The sequence below is a fragment of the Arachis duranensis genome, chromosome 10 (genome assembly GCF_000817695.3).
Source record: "Arachis duranensis cultivar V14167 chromosome 10, aradu.V14167.gnm2.J7QH, whole genome shotgun sequence".
Classification (NCBI taxonomy): domain Eukaryota; kingdom Viridiplantae; phylum Streptophyta; class Magnoliopsida; order Fabales; family Fabaceae; genus Arachis; species Arachis duranensis.
This window is the reverse complement of record NC_029781.3, coordinates 64,668,796-64,686,188: the sequence shown is the minus strand read 5'-3', so window position 1 is coordinate 64,686,188 and position 17,393 is coordinate 64,668,796. Positions and strand designations below refer to the sequence as shown.

General features: G+C 33.9%; 1 protein-coding gene across 1 annotated transcript; it reads left to right on the top strand.

The window, feature by feature from the left end:
* Positions 1 to 5,185: 5,185 nt before the first annotated feature.
* On the top strand, positions 5,186 to 8,949 carry LOC107469850 (polyadenylate-binding protein-interacting protein 12; the record flags this gene model as incomplete). The annotated part of the gene is given in 12 exon segments (XM_016089228.3): positions 5,186 to 5,222; positions 5,362 to 5,410; positions 5,518 to 6,174; positions 6,277 to 6,387; positions 6,490 to 6,534; positions 6,641 to 6,713; positions 6,794 to 6,906; positions 7,019 to 7,078; positions 7,195 to 7,242; positions 7,355 to 7,423; positions 8,380 to 8,441; positions 8,555 to 8,949. Coding segments are annotated over 10 exon segments (1,197 nt in total). The 3' UTR covers positions 8,613 to 8,949.
* Between the last annotated feature and the right edge of the window lie 8,444 nt (positions 8,950 to 17,393).

Here is a 17,393-nt window from a genome sequence, read left to right as displayed (position 1 = left end):
TGTTTGGTTTCATTGGTTGAAAATGAAACAAAACAATTGTGCTATCTGTAAAAAATTGTGCTATCCGTATGTTGTGTATAGTTGTGTGTTCTGTGTGTAGATATTTAAATAGGAAACAAAACATGAGCACAAAGTCAGGGGGAGCAATCCTTGAAAAAAAGGGGGAGCACATCAAAACTACTAGATGTCATCAAAGGGAAGTGCCTTAACATTATCTAATTCAATTCTTTTGATTCTATCCTTTGAAATTATGTTTGTCATCAAGGGGGAGATTGTTGAGTTAAGAATGAATATTAATTTAATAATGATGATAAACATTAATTTATTGGCCGGTTAAACACCCAATTGGGTTTGAGTGGTTCATTTAAGTGATGCAGGCCCAAATAATTGAGTAGCAATCCAAACAAATGAAACAAAGCAATCAAATGTACTGAATGGATATTAAATCCACAACTAAGCCCAATACAAAGTGAAACAAAGAAAAGCGTTCAATAAAGCTAAGTTTCAACATGCTTCAAATCTGGTAAACACTTGAAAGAGAGAGAGAAAGAGACCTTCACCTTCAAGCTCACTTACACCAGAGAAGAAAGAAAGAGAAAGCTCATAAAAAAAGCAAGAGTCTAATCAAAATAAATTAAAAGCATGTTACACCAAGTCAGGGTTAAAGGTAAATAATTTCTTTTTGCATGCAAGTTGATTTCTTCACTTCTTCTCCTACTCTCTGTGATGCCATTTAAAGAAAAAAAAAGAAAATGGTAGTTGATTATCTCTGTTGTGTATCAATGGTTAAAGTTATTACTTGGAGTCAAAACACATTTTCAAAATTTTGAATTTGGAATTATCATTGAGCAAGCTCATTTCTGCTGCTCTGATGTCTTTGGTCAAGCAAATGGATCAAATTTTAAATGCCTAATTTAGGGGTTGATTGAAAAAAAAGAAAGGATGAATTTTGAAAGTTCAAAGTCCAAGAAGTTGACTTGGAAAAAATCCTAATTTTGGCTAAAAGCAAGGTACAAAAAGAAAAATTGAATATGAGCATAGAACAAGGAGGGANNGAGAGAGAGAGAGAGAGAGAGAGAGAGAGAGAGAGAGAGAGAGAGAATCCTCACTACTAATTTTGAAGTCTTGGAAGCATTGCACTTACACTAAAGGGAGAATTCCGCCAAGATGAAGAACAAAGTGATTAGTTCAGATGCTGAGTTCAGTTCATAGAGTCAAGAGTGTTATTCATCATTTCCTTCATGTTTTACTATTTGTATTTCAGTTTCAATGTATATCTTTCTTAGTTTTCTTTTTCTTAGTTTTCTTTGAAAGGTAAAAGACAAGAAAGAGAGGCATTGAAAAAAGCCATAGAGTGAAAAAGGTTGAGAGATACACTTGAGAGAAAAGTCAAGAGTGATTTCAGATTTCTTTTGGTTGTATCTTCTGTCTTGTGTCATGTACCTGAGAGGTATCCCTTGTTAAGTTGGGTAAGCACTTAGTGCAGTAAGTCTAGGTATTAGCATAACCAAGTCAAGTTTATGTTCAAGTTTGTGTGCCCATATAGGATTACGTTGAGTCCTATAGAATTGGTGTATGTAATACTTGGATTATAGTGAAAATTTCACCAACATTATAGTGAAAACTGGAGGTAGGTTGTATTGCACAAGGCAACTACTGAACTATGATATATGGCTGTGTCATCTTCTTTCTCTTTGCTTTAGTTCTATTTTCTGGTTTTATGAGACAAAACAAGATTGTCTCCTGAATTATCCGTTGCGTAAACCAAATAGAAATCAAGTTCAAAATTCTGTGTTTAACGCTTAATTATTTAAAGTTAAAAAAGGCCATAGATTTAACTCCCCTCCTCTAAACCTTCTGAAACCTTCAGTATACAATAAGTAGTTATCCCTTTTCTATCTACTTTAAAAAAATAGAACAAGAGAGTAAAAGAATTATACAATATAACTTATTTAGTTATTCTTTTGGCTAGAAAAAAAGATAGTTGAAAAACATACTTTATTTTACAAGCCTTTACTTTAAAAATTTTATAATTTATAATCATTTTACCATTTTCTGCTTTAAAATTATTTCGATAATCTTTTCATAATATTTAATAGGTATTAGTCCCTCTTATATATAATTTACATCTGCTCTAAATCTACCATAACTTTAAATTCAAAATTTTCTCCTCCAATAATTATGAGTACAGAAATATACCATTTTTGACTAACTAATAACATTAACTCATTAATTCAAATTAAGTATTTTATTAACTCACAATCTCCTCCTCATCTTTTATTAATTCTAGTCGCTCTTTATTATTTTTGTGCTTTTATTATATTCTCTCCCTCTAATTTTAATATCTTATAATTAAAAAAATATCTTGTTGCCTTAACTTAGAGATTTCTTATTTTAATTTTTTTTAGAAGTTTTAAGAAAGTTTTGTTCTTGAAAATTTTAAACCTGTTGTATATATATATTTTTTTATCTCTACTGGCCTCACCTACTCCTTAATTTCTTCCTTTTTTTTAACTAAATCATTTAATTGTAATATAAATACATTTTTTAGTGGAGAATCTTTTAACTTATCTATTACAGATATTAGTATACCTGTCTATTTCCTAGTTAATATATCAATAGGCTCGAACTGATTTTTTGTGATCATATATTAACAGATTTTACACAGTTATTATAACAACATATTTCTGGTTTTAAATAATATTCATCCTCTGGTTCTGATAAACTTGAACAAGAATTTATATCTAGTTGTTATGTAAAATTATCTGAATAATCTTACAAGTATTTAGACTCTATTTTTATTTCTGATTCGTCATCGATTAATATAGTTATTAGTGCTTGTCTTACTTTTTTATTACTAATTTTATTTATATTTTTTTATTTTGTAGTTATTTACATAATGACCTAATTTTTTATATTTTTAACAGATTATATATTTTTTATTCTTTGCACTTTTTATTATTCTATTTTTTTCTTATTTTTTATTATTATATTTTTGTTTTTTTATAATTTTCTTTTGACTTGTACATAAATTTGTATTATACCTTATATAGTTCTTGATATTGATATTTATTGTCATTTTTCTTATTATTTCTTTTTTTAATAATTTACTTTTGGTTATTGGGTGCCTTTTCTGTAGCAATATCATATTGCTGGCAAAAATTTTCTAGTTCTTGCTTGTTACTAGCATTTTTTTGTTAATTTTTTTTTGCAGCCTAGTATTCGTACATATTTTTACTCCTATTTATACTATTATATTATGTATTTATCCAAATATTAATCTTTCGTATGGTATTTAAATACCAAATAAGGATTGTAATCTCTGTAATACTTTATCTTCAAAAGATTTGGGTAAGAATGTTATGAATCTTTCTTTTTAAAAAAAAAATTGATTCATCATTTCTCATGATGACTTTAGATATAAAAATATCTTAGTACTATCTATAATTAAATATGGTTGGACATCTTGAATTCATTAACTGAGTTTTAATTTTATCTTTAAAAATGTTTAGTTCTCCTAAGAAGTTTTTTATGATTGTAAATATCAAGGTTGTTGTAACATCCTGTAATCGATCTTCTTGTTTAACACTATTAAGGATTAACTCTTTTTCTTGTAAGGTGAAAAAGTTATCTCACTATATTTTTAATTGTTCAGTGAATCATTGAGTTATCAGTACAGTAACTTCTCTATTACTAGCTCATTTTAATTTATAGGTGATTGCCACCATCGTTATATTATACATTAAGTTTAAAATAACTTATTCACTTAATCCATCTAAATTTTATTCTACTAAATTAAATCTAGTAAAACTATTATGTACTGATTGTATCTTTTTCTCAAGACTTACATTTGCTGGGATTGGTCATAGACAATAATTTCTGAGTTTTGAGTAATTTTAATTTTTGAAGAATATTTTCTTAACATGTAAGTATATTGTGTTGATAGCCGTCTTTTTCTAGTTTATTATTTTAAGTTTTTCTTTTAACTCTTCTATATTTGCTTTTACACTTATTCTAAGTTTGATTATGTCAAGACTTTAAAATTTGTATATAGATTTTTCTACAAATTTATTTTATTTATGTCTATGTTTAATTCTTTATAACTGTTTTTCATATCTTCTAAAACCGTATTAATATAATTATAGGACTTTTTTTATTTACATTGCCTTCCAAACTACTATCCTTATAAAGGGTAACTTCTAATTCCCAGTCTTGGACAATTATAGTTTTATAATTTTTCTAAAAAGGTATTGTGATTTTATTATTTGATCTGTACTAATTTTTTAAGTAGTATTTATTTTTGTTAAAGGACAAAATTCTCTTTTAAAGTTTTGAAAGTAATTATTAAATCAATCAAAGAAATATATAATAATATTATTTTTTTAGATATTTATAATATAGTTCTCTTATCTTAATAGTTTTTTTTATATATCTAGTAAAATATCATTTTCTTAAATTTTTATTATATTTTGTATTAATTTTCACTAATTTATTATTTATTTATTTTAAAAGTTTTTTCTTTTATTATATCTAAAACCTGAGAGACTATAAGTGAATAATTAATTTTTACTCTAGACATAAAGATTGTTATACTAGGTGTAATATTATTTATTTTTATTATTTTTTTACTATAGTAACTTGATATTCTTTCATATTGAACTCTATGCATCCTTAGCCTAATATTCTTTTATATATATATATATATATCCCATTATCCCTTGTGGATGGCGGATGCGATGCTATGGAAGGCATGACCATGACATGTATGTAGAAATTATGGGGAGGGAGAGAGAAGAGAGACGGGGGGCAGTAATGGAAATTGATGCAAAAAAAGTAAATTTATTTGGGTGTTATATGTAATGTAATTAAAATAAAAAAAGAAAAAAATGTAATGTAATGTAATGACTAATGAGCAATGAGGGTGTTGGTGTTGCTGTGTTCAATTCATTTTGTTCTGTTGGATACATACATTGGTTGATCATCTCATCTCATTTCATCATCGTTATCAATTTAATTTCGGACCTTCTCCTTTTCTCTTTTTCTCTTCTCAGCTTCCCCAGCTACCTCCCAAACCCCCACTGCACCCTCAAAGGGACGATCCGAAGATAAATCATCTCTTTCTTCTTTCTCTCTCTCGCTCTCTCTCTCCAACAAACACTAATAACCATCACTCATCTTTTCTTCTTCCTCCTCCTCCTCCTTCTTCTTCAGTAAATAAATTAGTAAGATAATATCTTTAACCTTTTTCTCTATCTCTTTTTCACCAATCTGTCTCTCTCTCTCTTTCCATATATACATATTTTATTTATTTTTCTCCCTTTGTGGGGTTTTAAAGTAACCTCTATTTTTGACGATCTTCAGGATCAGCTTGATCTTATGTCAATGGAAAATTTGTTACATTAAAACCCAGGTACGTCTCCCCTAACATGCTCTTATGCTTCATTTCTCTCTCTCTTTCTCTTGTTGTTAGTTTAGTATAGTTTTTTCTTTTCTTGTTTTCTTTGTTGGGGGACACAGATTCACTGATAAACCTGAAAGCTGAAAAAAAGGAGGAAGCTTTTTTACATCTAGGGAAGTGGGTTGGGGGTGTGTGTGCGTCTTCTTATTTCCGTGATTATGGCTGTTGCTGAGAATGCTGGGGCCAAAATCGGTTCTTCCAGTCAAAATTTGGACAACAGTGTTGTCTCATCGGACACCACTGAGATGGAGAAATCAAAGGCAAGGTCTGGCGGCGGCGGCGGCGGAGGAGGAGGCGCTGTCAACGGTGGTGGTGGTGATCAGAATCTGAACGGTGTATTCAACCAAGACAGAGGTGCAAACACTGTTGTGTCAGTCACTAACGGTAATTACAAGGCTCAGGTGGGTCAGATTCGAAATGGGTTTGATGGAAACGGAGTCCAGGGTCAACAGATGGTGGTCAACAATGATGGGTATGTTGGGATTAATGCGGTAAGGAATGGGGAGAACTGTGGTGAGAGTTATAAGAGGGAGATGAGGGATTTGGAGGAGCTTTTGTCAAAGTTGAACCCCATGGCTGAGGAGTTTGTGCCGCCGTCGCTCGCCAACAGTCACGGTTACTTGGCTGGTCCTGGTGGTGCTGCTGCTTTTGGATTCGCCAACAATTTTCTGCTCCACAATAATTATGGCAATGCTAATGGCCAGACTAACAGAAGGGTATGAACTTGGAAGAATTTTTTTTTTATTTATCCAATGGTGGAATATTATCTTTTAACTTGTGCCTTGAATTTTTATTGATACAATAATTGCTTGTTGCAGAGGAAGAATGGCTATAGTCAAGGGAAGCGTAGAGCGAATAATAAGATGGATATGGAGAAAAGGGAAGAGATGATTAGGAGGACTGTTTATGTGTCTGACATTGATCAGCTGGTACATGTTTTTAGTTGTCTTATGGATTTTATCATTTCAGCTAACTTGCAAAGAATGCAATGTGTATTCACTTGGAAGGTGGTTTTTTATGTTGGTTTCTAGGTTACCGAAGAGCAGCTGGCGGCTCTCTTTCTTAACTGTGGCCAGGTAGGAAACGGTTACATTTTGTTTGCTTGCGAGTTGCGACATGTGCTTCTTAATGACATTTGACCTTGTGATTACTTTTAAATGAACTCCTTTTTCATGAATATAGGTCGTTGACTGCCGCGTATGCGGGGATCCCAATTCTATTCTTCGGTTTGCTTTCATTGAGTTTACGGATGAAGGTAACGGTTCAACTTAATAAATGATGTCTGTATGCTCTAGTTATTAACATTTTGCCGTACTAATGCTATTATTTCTGCAGATGGTGCAAGGGCTGCTTTGAGCCTTTCTGGAACTATGCTCGGATATTATCCACTTAGAGTGCTACCTTCAAAAACTGCCATTGCACCTGTCAACCCAACATTTTTGCCCAGGGTAAGTTCTTTCTTTTTTTCTTTATCCCACATGGGCTCACTCAAGATATTTTCTAGAAGATGATTGATATATTCTTTTCGGTTCTACATTTCTAACGATGATTTATTCTCAGTCTGAAGATGAAAGAGAGATGTGCTCAAGAACAATCTATTGCACAAATATCGACAAGAAGGTGGTGATCTGACCCTTTCTTAGGATATATTAGTTTCGCTTTCTAATGTCTGTTTTGCAGGTTGCAGCAAATATGGCTCATTAATTCCTAACTTTTCTTTCTTGTTTCTGTTACAGCTCACTCAAGCAGATGTCAAAAGCTTCTTTGAATCTATATGTGGAGAGGTTAGTAACTGTTCATGGACCAGGAAATGTGCATTTGTTAGATGAATTGAAATATGTTATTATATAGTTCTCTAGGTCCATTGCTTAAGAGGTTTTTGTTGGTTGAATACAGGTTCACCGCTTGAGGCTTCTTGGAGATTACCATCATTCAACTCGAATTGCATTCGTTGAGTTTGCACTGGTAATAATTCATTTGTCTTTCTTATTTTCATCCGAGTCAGTTAATATTCACCTAATTCTTAATTTCCCATTTCTGAGCTATGCATCTGACTTTACTGCTATTTAAAGAGTTCCATTCTGTTCTTACTAATTATTGTTACATTCCACAGTAGTCGTGTCTTGTTGATAGCTTCTCTGGGAACATTTGGATCTTTCTATCATAATCATTTCTTAACAAAATAAATATTTGAGCATGCCAATCAATGAAATCGCTTGCAAATTGAAGTAGAGCCAACCTGTGAACTTAGTGCTGTGAAAATTAGGTTGTAATGGTAAATTTGTTCAAACAAAGTAAAAGTGATTAATTTATCCTGCTGTAGTCAGGGTCTTAAGAAGTTCCTTTGTTGCTCGTCCCTCAACTCCTTGCTATTAAAGTGTAACATGGAGGTGGGATCCACTCCATTTGATTTGTCATGCATTCGACATAGCTGCTCTGAGGTGTAACTAGAGCAACTAGAGGGACGAAGGGTGGGGTTGGTAAATTGGTGTGTACCGGGAAAGTCCCAAGTGGTTTACGGGAGTCTTTGATCTGGTATTTGAAAATGATTTTCCACCTTTGGAAGTTGAAGTGGATAAATATTAAATAATGTTGGTTCTCGACTACTTCTCACTCCTAACATGTACTATGATGCCTCATGTGGTTGAGAGATGTGGCTTCTTTTACTTTTAAATTGTGTGTTCCGTCTCCATTTAGTTTCAATTTTTTTTTCTATTTTTTATGGTATGCTTGGTTTGAAGGTAAAAATGGGCTGGAAATTATTGTGGATATTTACTTGTGGACATCCATGAAAAATTTCTCAACATTTTTATCCTCCAACCAAACGCTCCCTTGATATGATATATTGTCTATATTCTCCCAATTATTTTGTCGCCCTATGGTTTTTTGGTCTGATGAATTTGTTTGCCTCTTCCTTGCAGGCTGAGAGTGCAATCGCAGCTCTGAGCTGCAGTGGTGTGATTTTGGGTGCACTGCCTATAAGGTTGGATTGGCATACTCCTCCAGATTTCAACTGTAGTTAGAAAAACTAGAAAAAAGAAACACTATGAAATGAAGTCTTCAACTCTTAAACAATTATTATTTTTCTGTATGCAGGGTAAGTCCATCGAAGACACCAGTCCGTTCCCGTGCTCCACGCACTGCTATGCACTGAATCATCCTTAAAATGTTTCTGGGGTTGATTGCTGTTCTGAGATAATATTTACATATATACATACATAGAAACAGATATGTCGTAAGGTACCCGTTGGCATTTAGTCAAAACACTTTCTGTCCTCGAGTCTTGCAGTAATGGTATCTGTGTTTCCCCCCGGGTTTTTATTTCCTTAGCATATGTAGAGTTCGATGGCACTCGAGGATCTTGATGGGTTAATTTATGATGCACAATGTGTTGTGTTGACCTCGCAACGTGCAAACTTTATGGTTTGGATGTTTCCTAACATCCGGAATTTACTATTTAAATAGAAACTTGTTACAAAGCCTTCGTTCAACATGAGCTGTTTATTTGGTTATGATCTTTTTATTTAAACCTATGGTATGTCATATTAAGTAGCGGTTAATTGTCTATTGCATTTGGTATAGTTTGATGTTGTTTTCTTGTGCCAAAATTGGAATCTCACCCTTTTGCTTTGTTTGTTCCTTCTTGATATTACCGTAACATGGCCATCTACTGATATTGTCATGTTGCGTAGCCTAACCCAAAACCATCATCAAAACTCACTTGTAGTGTTGTATTTTTTTTAATGTTTTTTTCTTAGTATAAACCAAGCATTGGATGCTATTAGTGTTGTGTTTTTCTGGGCATATTTTCTTCTACCAACCACTTGGTAGGTGGAGGATTAGATTCCGTGTCATGAGGAAGCCACCTTATTTTTCTGGTTTGGAATGATTCTCTATCGTTTTATTAAAACCACCACTCTTGATTACTTTTCCGAGTTTAGTTGTTATGCTATGCATGTGTTTGTTAGAATAATAAAATAGTGGGCGATTAAGTTATAATATTAAATGATTGGATTTTTGTATAATTTTTTTTCTTATACTAACACAAATTAAATCTATTTCTTATAATATATATTAATGTCACGAATTCATGTACCATTGACTTGTTTATAAATATATATTTATTTCGTCTTTCCCTGTTGGAGTATATGAATTCAGTCCCGACCCAACCATACTCCTATCGTACCATGAGTACTCTGTTCTTGAATGGGAGGTTGTATCGTAAGAAACTAAGAATAACTTAAGCCTTTTCACGCTTTCTTTATCAAAAACAAAATACAAGAAAACATAATCATTAATCAAGAATTCCGAATTAAAATTGGAAAAAAAAAAAGATTTTGCTAGTGTGTATTCAACAAATTTTTTTTTGGGACGTGTTATTCAACTATTCATGTGTGTGCGACTGTTTGCGCGTGTTTTTCCTTATGGATATTTAGGTTTATTTTTTTTTGTCAGCATGTTTTTGTTATGTCTGCACAATAATAACAAAGTCGTTGCCCAATTCAATTTTATTTTTGGCCCTTTAAATTTGAGCTTCTTTCCGTTTTTCAAATTTACACGCTGCGAAATCAAAAGGCCCCATAGATTTATTTCACAAGTATATCAAGTGGAATGGTTCCTGAATAATTTTTCTCCCAGGCAAAATTATATAATGGAAAAACCTATTTTTGTATAAACTACCAAAAAGACTTTCGAATTATTAAACCGTTGATAAAAATACCTTTCAATTTTATTAGCAATAAAAATTTATTTTAAAATACGAATAAAATATTCAACTATGAAGAAAGGTTGCCGCTGTTAATAGAAATTAATTGACATTGTTGCTCTAGTCTTAGCTTTCACATAAAAAAAAATAGGAAAGGTCCTCATCAGCAAAACAAGCCCATTATCCTCCACCAAATTCATCATCATCAACACGAGTACACCACCAGATTCAAATCGTTTTTTGTTTTTTGTTTTGCAGATATGCTCCATAGTCGTCGTGGTTCAGAGGAGTTATAACAAACAAGATTTGGGAGGCAAACGAACGACAGAATGTGACGGAAGAGGGAAGGTGGAGGAACATGGAAGTGGTTATGACAGTGCAAGAAGATAAAGATAACAGGAGTAATTTGAGTTGAGAAAGTCTAGGAAACGGTACTTTTATTAAAATTTTGTCAGTACTTTTATTAAAAATTTAGTCCCCACTTAATCAGTAAACAAAAAATGAGTAATTTTATACTAATATATATAATCTTACACTATTAAAAATGATTAATTGATAGTTACAAATTACAAAAGTTACTGGCTCCTAATACTCCTCATTTGAGTATTTAACATGAATGTTATATTAGTTAATTTTTTAAAGGAAAAAAGACAGATAGGTCCCTGACTTTAACAAACGGAGGACAATTTAGTCTTTCTGTCTATTTGCCTCTCATACACCAAATAGAACTGGCTGACGTGGCTGAAATGGTATCCAGGTCTGGAAAGGGAATAAAGTTCGAAGGACAAATAGGTTCTTGAGAACGTAATTCTTTATGCTTCTATATGTATCATATATTACTATCTAATTTAATAATCAAATATGTCACATGACACTCTTATTAAAATTGAGAGAATTTTTTTTTTCAAAATTAATAAACTCATTTCCTAAATTCTCTCATATACCTTTCTTCATTTTTCTATTTCTCTCTACTATTTTTACTATATATATAATTATATTTTATATTAGTAATTTGACAAATCAAAATATGTCATCCGATATTTTTTTACAATTAAAATATTTTAAATGTAAAATTATACACATTAAATTATTTTAAATTTTAGATAACGAATATTAAAATTAATTATTAATAAAAAATTAGACTTTTTTATATAAAAATAATAACTAAAAATCTTATTATTTAATTTTTTATCTGCAGATATCTTGGTCTTCTTAGCCAGAGACTTTTGCCAACTTACAACTTTTTTGTAAAAATAGTTTGATTTTATTAATTTTTTGTGCCATGCATAATTTATACTGTTAGAACAAAGTGAACTATAATTTAAAAAAAAATTATTCTCGTAATGTTATTATGAATAAAAATACTAGTTCTAATATAATACACAAATGCACTAATACTAACTTAATACATGAATGATGCACAAATGAACTAATGCTAACTTGATGCATAAATAAATTGATGCTAACTAATGCCAATGCAATTTAACAAATTCTAATATAATACACAAATGTACTAAAACTGAACTAATGCAATTTAAGAAAAAAAGTAGAAACAGACCAAGTGTAATTTCTGCAATTTTAATACAAATAATTTAAATTGCAGAATACAACAAGTTAACTAGATTTCAAAATACAAGCATAATTTTATAAACTAAATTCTCAAGGATCCATTTATTCTTCGAACTTTATTTGCAAAATGACATCAAGGACTTATTTGTCTTTCGAACTTTATTCTCCTTCCAGTGTGGCACCATAACAGACACCTAGACATCATTTTAGCTACATCAATCAGTTCCGTTTGGTGTATAAGAGGCAAATAGACAGAAAGACTGAATTGTCCTCCATTTATTAAAATCAAAAATTTTTTATATTTAAATTTTATTAAGAATATATTTGTCAAAAATTAAAAAAGTAAAGAATCTATATGTCTTTTTTTCTTTTTTAAATTCATTGTTATGGTGGAGTTAACTATGAGTTAGTTTGGAGAAAGCGAACGATGGAGACTTCTAATTGGCTATGATATAATGAATTCGTGGTGGACTGGTGGTGGAGTTATTCGTAGCGTCTTTGATGTTTAAATTAGAATTCGTCCGAGTTATACATTAAATATGCATTTAAGTTTTTTATTTATAGTATTTAGAGAAAGCGAAAATTCAGCTAAATTCTTGGCCTGAAAATCGTCTTAGATTCAATTTGAATATTGAATCGTAAGAATAGTCAATGTAAATTTAATGTTTGGTGAAACTTTTAATTTTTATTAACGAATTTCATCTTTTATAAATGTAATATAAGTTTGATTCTATCGTAAATAATTTTGTAAATATTTTCATTTTTTACGAGTAGAAATGTGGTTTATTACTTTATTTAATAGACTAATCTCTATGTTAAGGATTTAGATATCAAAAGATTTAAAAATAATTAAAAGCGAGTTAAATATATAGGATTCTTTAAGTATATTCTGCATCGATCTTATTCTCCATTACCTTTACGCAACTATTTTCGGACTTCTTAACACAATCACATATTTAGGGGAAAATAGTTTGTTTTGTTTAAAAATGATTTAGACCTATGACATTGCATCCACGTATGTTTCGCTATTTATTTCTTTTGTATTGTAAAGAGAGAGAAATTACGTTGAAAAAATTAGTTTTTTATTCTTTAATAAATTAAACTAGCATGAATAAAAAAAATTTCAGATATGGGTTTAGGATTTAAAAATAGTCTTTTAAACTGTTATCTAATAAGCAAAACAAAAATGCTATTTTTATGTTAAAATTAGTCAATATAAATTAATGTATAAATTATATATTCATATTAATAATTAATTTTAATAATTAATTTTAATATATACTTTAAAAAAATATATCATATCATCTATTATGTGTTTTAAGGTAGATTAAAAAAATTATAACAAAACTTTCATAAAATTTTAAAAATATATATGGATACAGCCATATGAATCAAGTCAAAAGCTTGGAAGAAAAAAGAAATAATCGACGTAAGATTGATTACTATGTTTTGATGTTTATCCATTCAGATTTAATACGATTTGATTAGATTGTTTGTGAACATGTTCTTTCGGGTGACTATCTTTTCTAAATCATAATAATTGTGACAAAGTACTAAGTTTTCCGTCTTTACTGTGAAAGTGGATTAAAAAGCATGTATGCCTCACCGAGTCACCGGCCGCAATTTACATATCAAAAATTCTTTTTATTTTTTATTCTTCTTTCATTATATGGTAAAAAAATTACTAAGTCAACATAGCCACGTGTTCATCAATTTGTTCCGTTGGTTGAGTAGAACAGTTGGTGGTGAGTAGCGGAATTTGAGAACACGCAGCGGGATTTGAGAACACTCAGCGTAGAAAAAGATGTCGTCCACAAATGTTGGTAGGTCGGCAGGTAGGACCACCTACAAGGACATTCCGATATTAAAGTAAATGTCCATATAAAAAGGCAACTAATTAGGATAAGTGTGGCGTATTTTGAAAGAGGAGTAGATCTCTCTCCTTTTATACCTTGTACTAAGGTGGATCCTTTCACTTGGGTCTATTCATCTGGAAGCTTGCGTCTGCTGTCCAGGTCTTTCTCAGAAGCTGGTGTAATGCGTAGGTTAGTCCACCGAATGGACCTTCGGTCCTTATTCGGTGGAGTCAGAACAGTGCCTCTAATGCGATGAGTCACGAGAATCGCAGTTGGCGCATTAATCCTTTCCGCCCAGTTGCTCCCCTCTAATCGTTACCTCGTCTATCCGGAGAATGCGTCTAGCACCTTCTTCGCGAATGTGAGCTGTCTCTTGCCGTTGTTTGGAGGAGTTGTTTTGGTTTCCGTGCCAAGATTATTCAATGCACTTTACGAGTGATTTGAAAGCACGGAGGAAAGTCTATTGTGCCCTTGGCTTCTTCGCACTTCTTCCTCTCCCCTTTCAGTTATTTTTTCATTTTTGTAACTGCTCTTTGCCATTACTCATATTTCTCGTTCATTTTTACTTACCTTCTCATAACTGCTACTCCCTCTTTATCATTTCTTCCTCTTCTTCTTCTGTGATTGCTGCTCCCATATTTGCGCCGTTTGCGAATCTCTGCACCACTTCCATTTTCCATTTTACCCTTTTCATCTTAAATACTAATAAGTGAATATTTTTGCGTTTACGTTGCTTTCATTTCCTGCCATTATCATAATGTTTTCTTCATTGTTGTTGCTTTTTGTTCTAAAAAGTAACATATTAATTTAGGCTAGAATGGGTTTAGCTTCCAAGGGATGTTGTAGGTTTTCTTGTAATTTTAGGCCTAAAATGGTGTAGCATAGGACATTAGTCCCGTAAAAGAACATGTTTTAGTTTTGGCTTGTGCCGAGCTTCCGACTTCCCATTTTAATTTAAGTGGTGCCCCCACTGTAGGTATGGCGCAACGACCTCTCGTAAATCGTTACGCTTGGTGTACGACCAATGTTATGAGCACGTCCTCCAAGGTGACCGTGGAGGATTTACAAGAGCTTTGCAACTCGGGAGCGTTATGCAGGGTGGTCCCGAGGAAGTCAACTATAATGTTTTTATACTGGACCCCGGGAGCGTGTTTGTCAACTTAACCTCGAGGCTCCCCGGGTTCTTGATTGGATGTGGGCGTATAAACCCATGATCACTTCATTGGGTATTCGGCTTCCATTTTTCCCCTTCGTCATGGCTCTCCTAAATTGATGTGAAGTTGTTCCCTCGCAACTTAACCCTAATATCTGGATTGCCATCCAGTGCCACGAGATGGTATGCGAGTATTTGGAGCTCCCGACCTCCGTGGAAGTCATCCTCTATTTCTTTCTTCTTACAAATCCCTCCCGGAAAGGTAAACATAAAAGGCGCTAGCTCTCCTTCTAGGCCGTGCAAAACCGTTGGATCTTCGATCTTTTCGAAGATTTCTTTCACGGTTTCAAGGAGACCTTCTTCAAGGTGAGGCCCCGCCGTCCCTTCTGGCTTACTCTTGAGGGAGAACGGCGGATCCCGATCTACTGGAGTTTTAGTGCCGACTTGAATTATATGATCAAGGTAACTTATGACGACCTAGGTCGGTAGAACCAACAAATCGCCGATGTCTTGTCAAAAATTTTTGGTTTTAACAACCTCAACCCTCACCACTTGATGGGTGACCGGGAGGCCGATTGTGATTGTGTGAGTAAGTTCCTTCCATTTATTGTTATTCTTCCATTTTTCCGATGTGTGCATTGCTGTTTTGCTCCCGATTTCATAACTTACTTTTTTCATGGCTTACTTTTTTATAGCTTGTTTTTCTCTTCTTTTGCAAATGGGGAGGCTGCTGGGCACACTTCTTTGAACTGTTTGATGACTCATCTTTTCTTTAGAGATGACGAGAATAGCTCGGACACCCCTACCTCCAAAATTAAGGTTCCCCCCACCAGCAAGGGTGAAGTTCAATCTCAGCTTCCCCCCTCATGTCCCCTGCTGAGATCGGTCCCACCGACGAGGCAGATCGGGGTAACGGGTTATGATGAGCCGGAGCCAGAAGTAATCGTCATCCCTAACCCCAAGAAAAAGAAGCCCGACTCTAGCCCTGGGCAAGTTTTCACTGTGATGGAGTCAATTGGGTTCTTTATCGACTTCTAACTCTTGCTGGGCACTGAGAATTTCTTTCGGAATGAGGATCTGGCCGCTTAGGAGAGGTGGATGTACCGAAGCCTTCTCCAAACTGCTGCCATGGCCAGAAAGGTGGAGCCAGTCTTGGCTCAGTTTTAGGTTCTGAAGGAAAACATAGAGCTGCTTAAAAGGATATTGCTAGCATGAAGGTTGAGGGGGAGGCCCTGAGGACCCGACTTGCCGAGGGGGAGAAGAAAGTGAAGGAGGCAGGCGAAGAGATCAGTCGCCTTGTTAACCGGGACCTCTCCCTCTTTAAGCAACTTAATGATGCTCAAGGTTAAGCTATTGCAGTGAAGACCAAAGTGAAGGAGTTGGAGAAAGAGCACGCTGAGGCCGTCAGGTTGGTAGACGTAGCTCGCCTTGAGGCTACCAACTTCAAGAAAAAGAACAAGAAGATCGTCAATTACGCCCAGAGTGCCATCAGTGCTACTGAGGAGGTGATCAAAGCCCAAGTTTCCTTGCTTGCCCCTGATGTCGACATCTTGGCAGTCGACACTTTCAAGGTTATTCAGGATGGTAAGATCATTGACATGCCAAGGAAGTGACTTGTTTATGGCTTTGTAAAAAAAATTGTAGTCTAACTTTTCTTTTGTTATCGGGCCGATGTATTGCCCTTTTTACTTGTGCTCTTGAACTTGCTGTTTTGGTTGAGCTAGTGTGATGCCCTCATGAACTCTGATACTTATAAATTTAAATGCTTGTTTACGTTTGATTGATTTTGGTCGTCTACTCTCATTTTTTTATTTGGCCATTTAGCGATATTTTGATTGATATCCGCGTGTTATTGTGTAGAGGCTCCCAAGGTGATCAGTCTTGGAAAGCCGTTTTCATGTCTTGGTAACGATTGCAATTTAATAAATGCAAATTTTAAAAATTGGGCTTCGTTAAAAGCTCTCCTCGCCATCCCGAGCTGACGGGAAGGGTAAAGAGCACCCCTTTTTCCAATATATCATGATAATACAAGTAGATTTTGCTAAAAATAAACTAAAGCAAGATAAAACAATAAATGATGAACATCCAAGAAAGGAAAGTCACCATATCAAGTCAAGTAGTCGATCTCCACAAGAGATCGTGAAGCCGCTAGAAGTAGAATCTCCTAAGGTTTGTTGCATTCCAACTTCTCGGTATCTCCTTCCCGCCTAGCCTCTCCAACTTATACGCCCTTTTGCTTATTACTTCTTTCACTCTGTAGAGACCCTCCCAATTGAGGGAGAGCTTCCCTTCTCAAGGGGTCGGTGGACTGATATCTTTACGTCATAGCACCAAGTCGCCTTCCTCAAAACTTCTATTTTGGACTTTGTGGTTGTAGCGCTGTGCTAACCTCTGCTTCAGTGCCGTTTCTGACAAGTGGGCCATCTCTCTAGTCTTGTCTATCAAGTTCTTCTCAACTGCTTCATTGCTTCCCCCAAGGAACAGCCTTGGGCTCGGTTCCCCTATTTCCACTGGGATCACCGCATCCACGCTGTAAGTAAGCCAGAAGGAAGTCTCTCCAGTAGAAGATTGTGGTTTTGTTTTATGGGACCACAAAACCGAAGCTAACTCGTCTGCCCAGGAGCCCTTTCTCTGATCCAAGCGCTTTTTAAG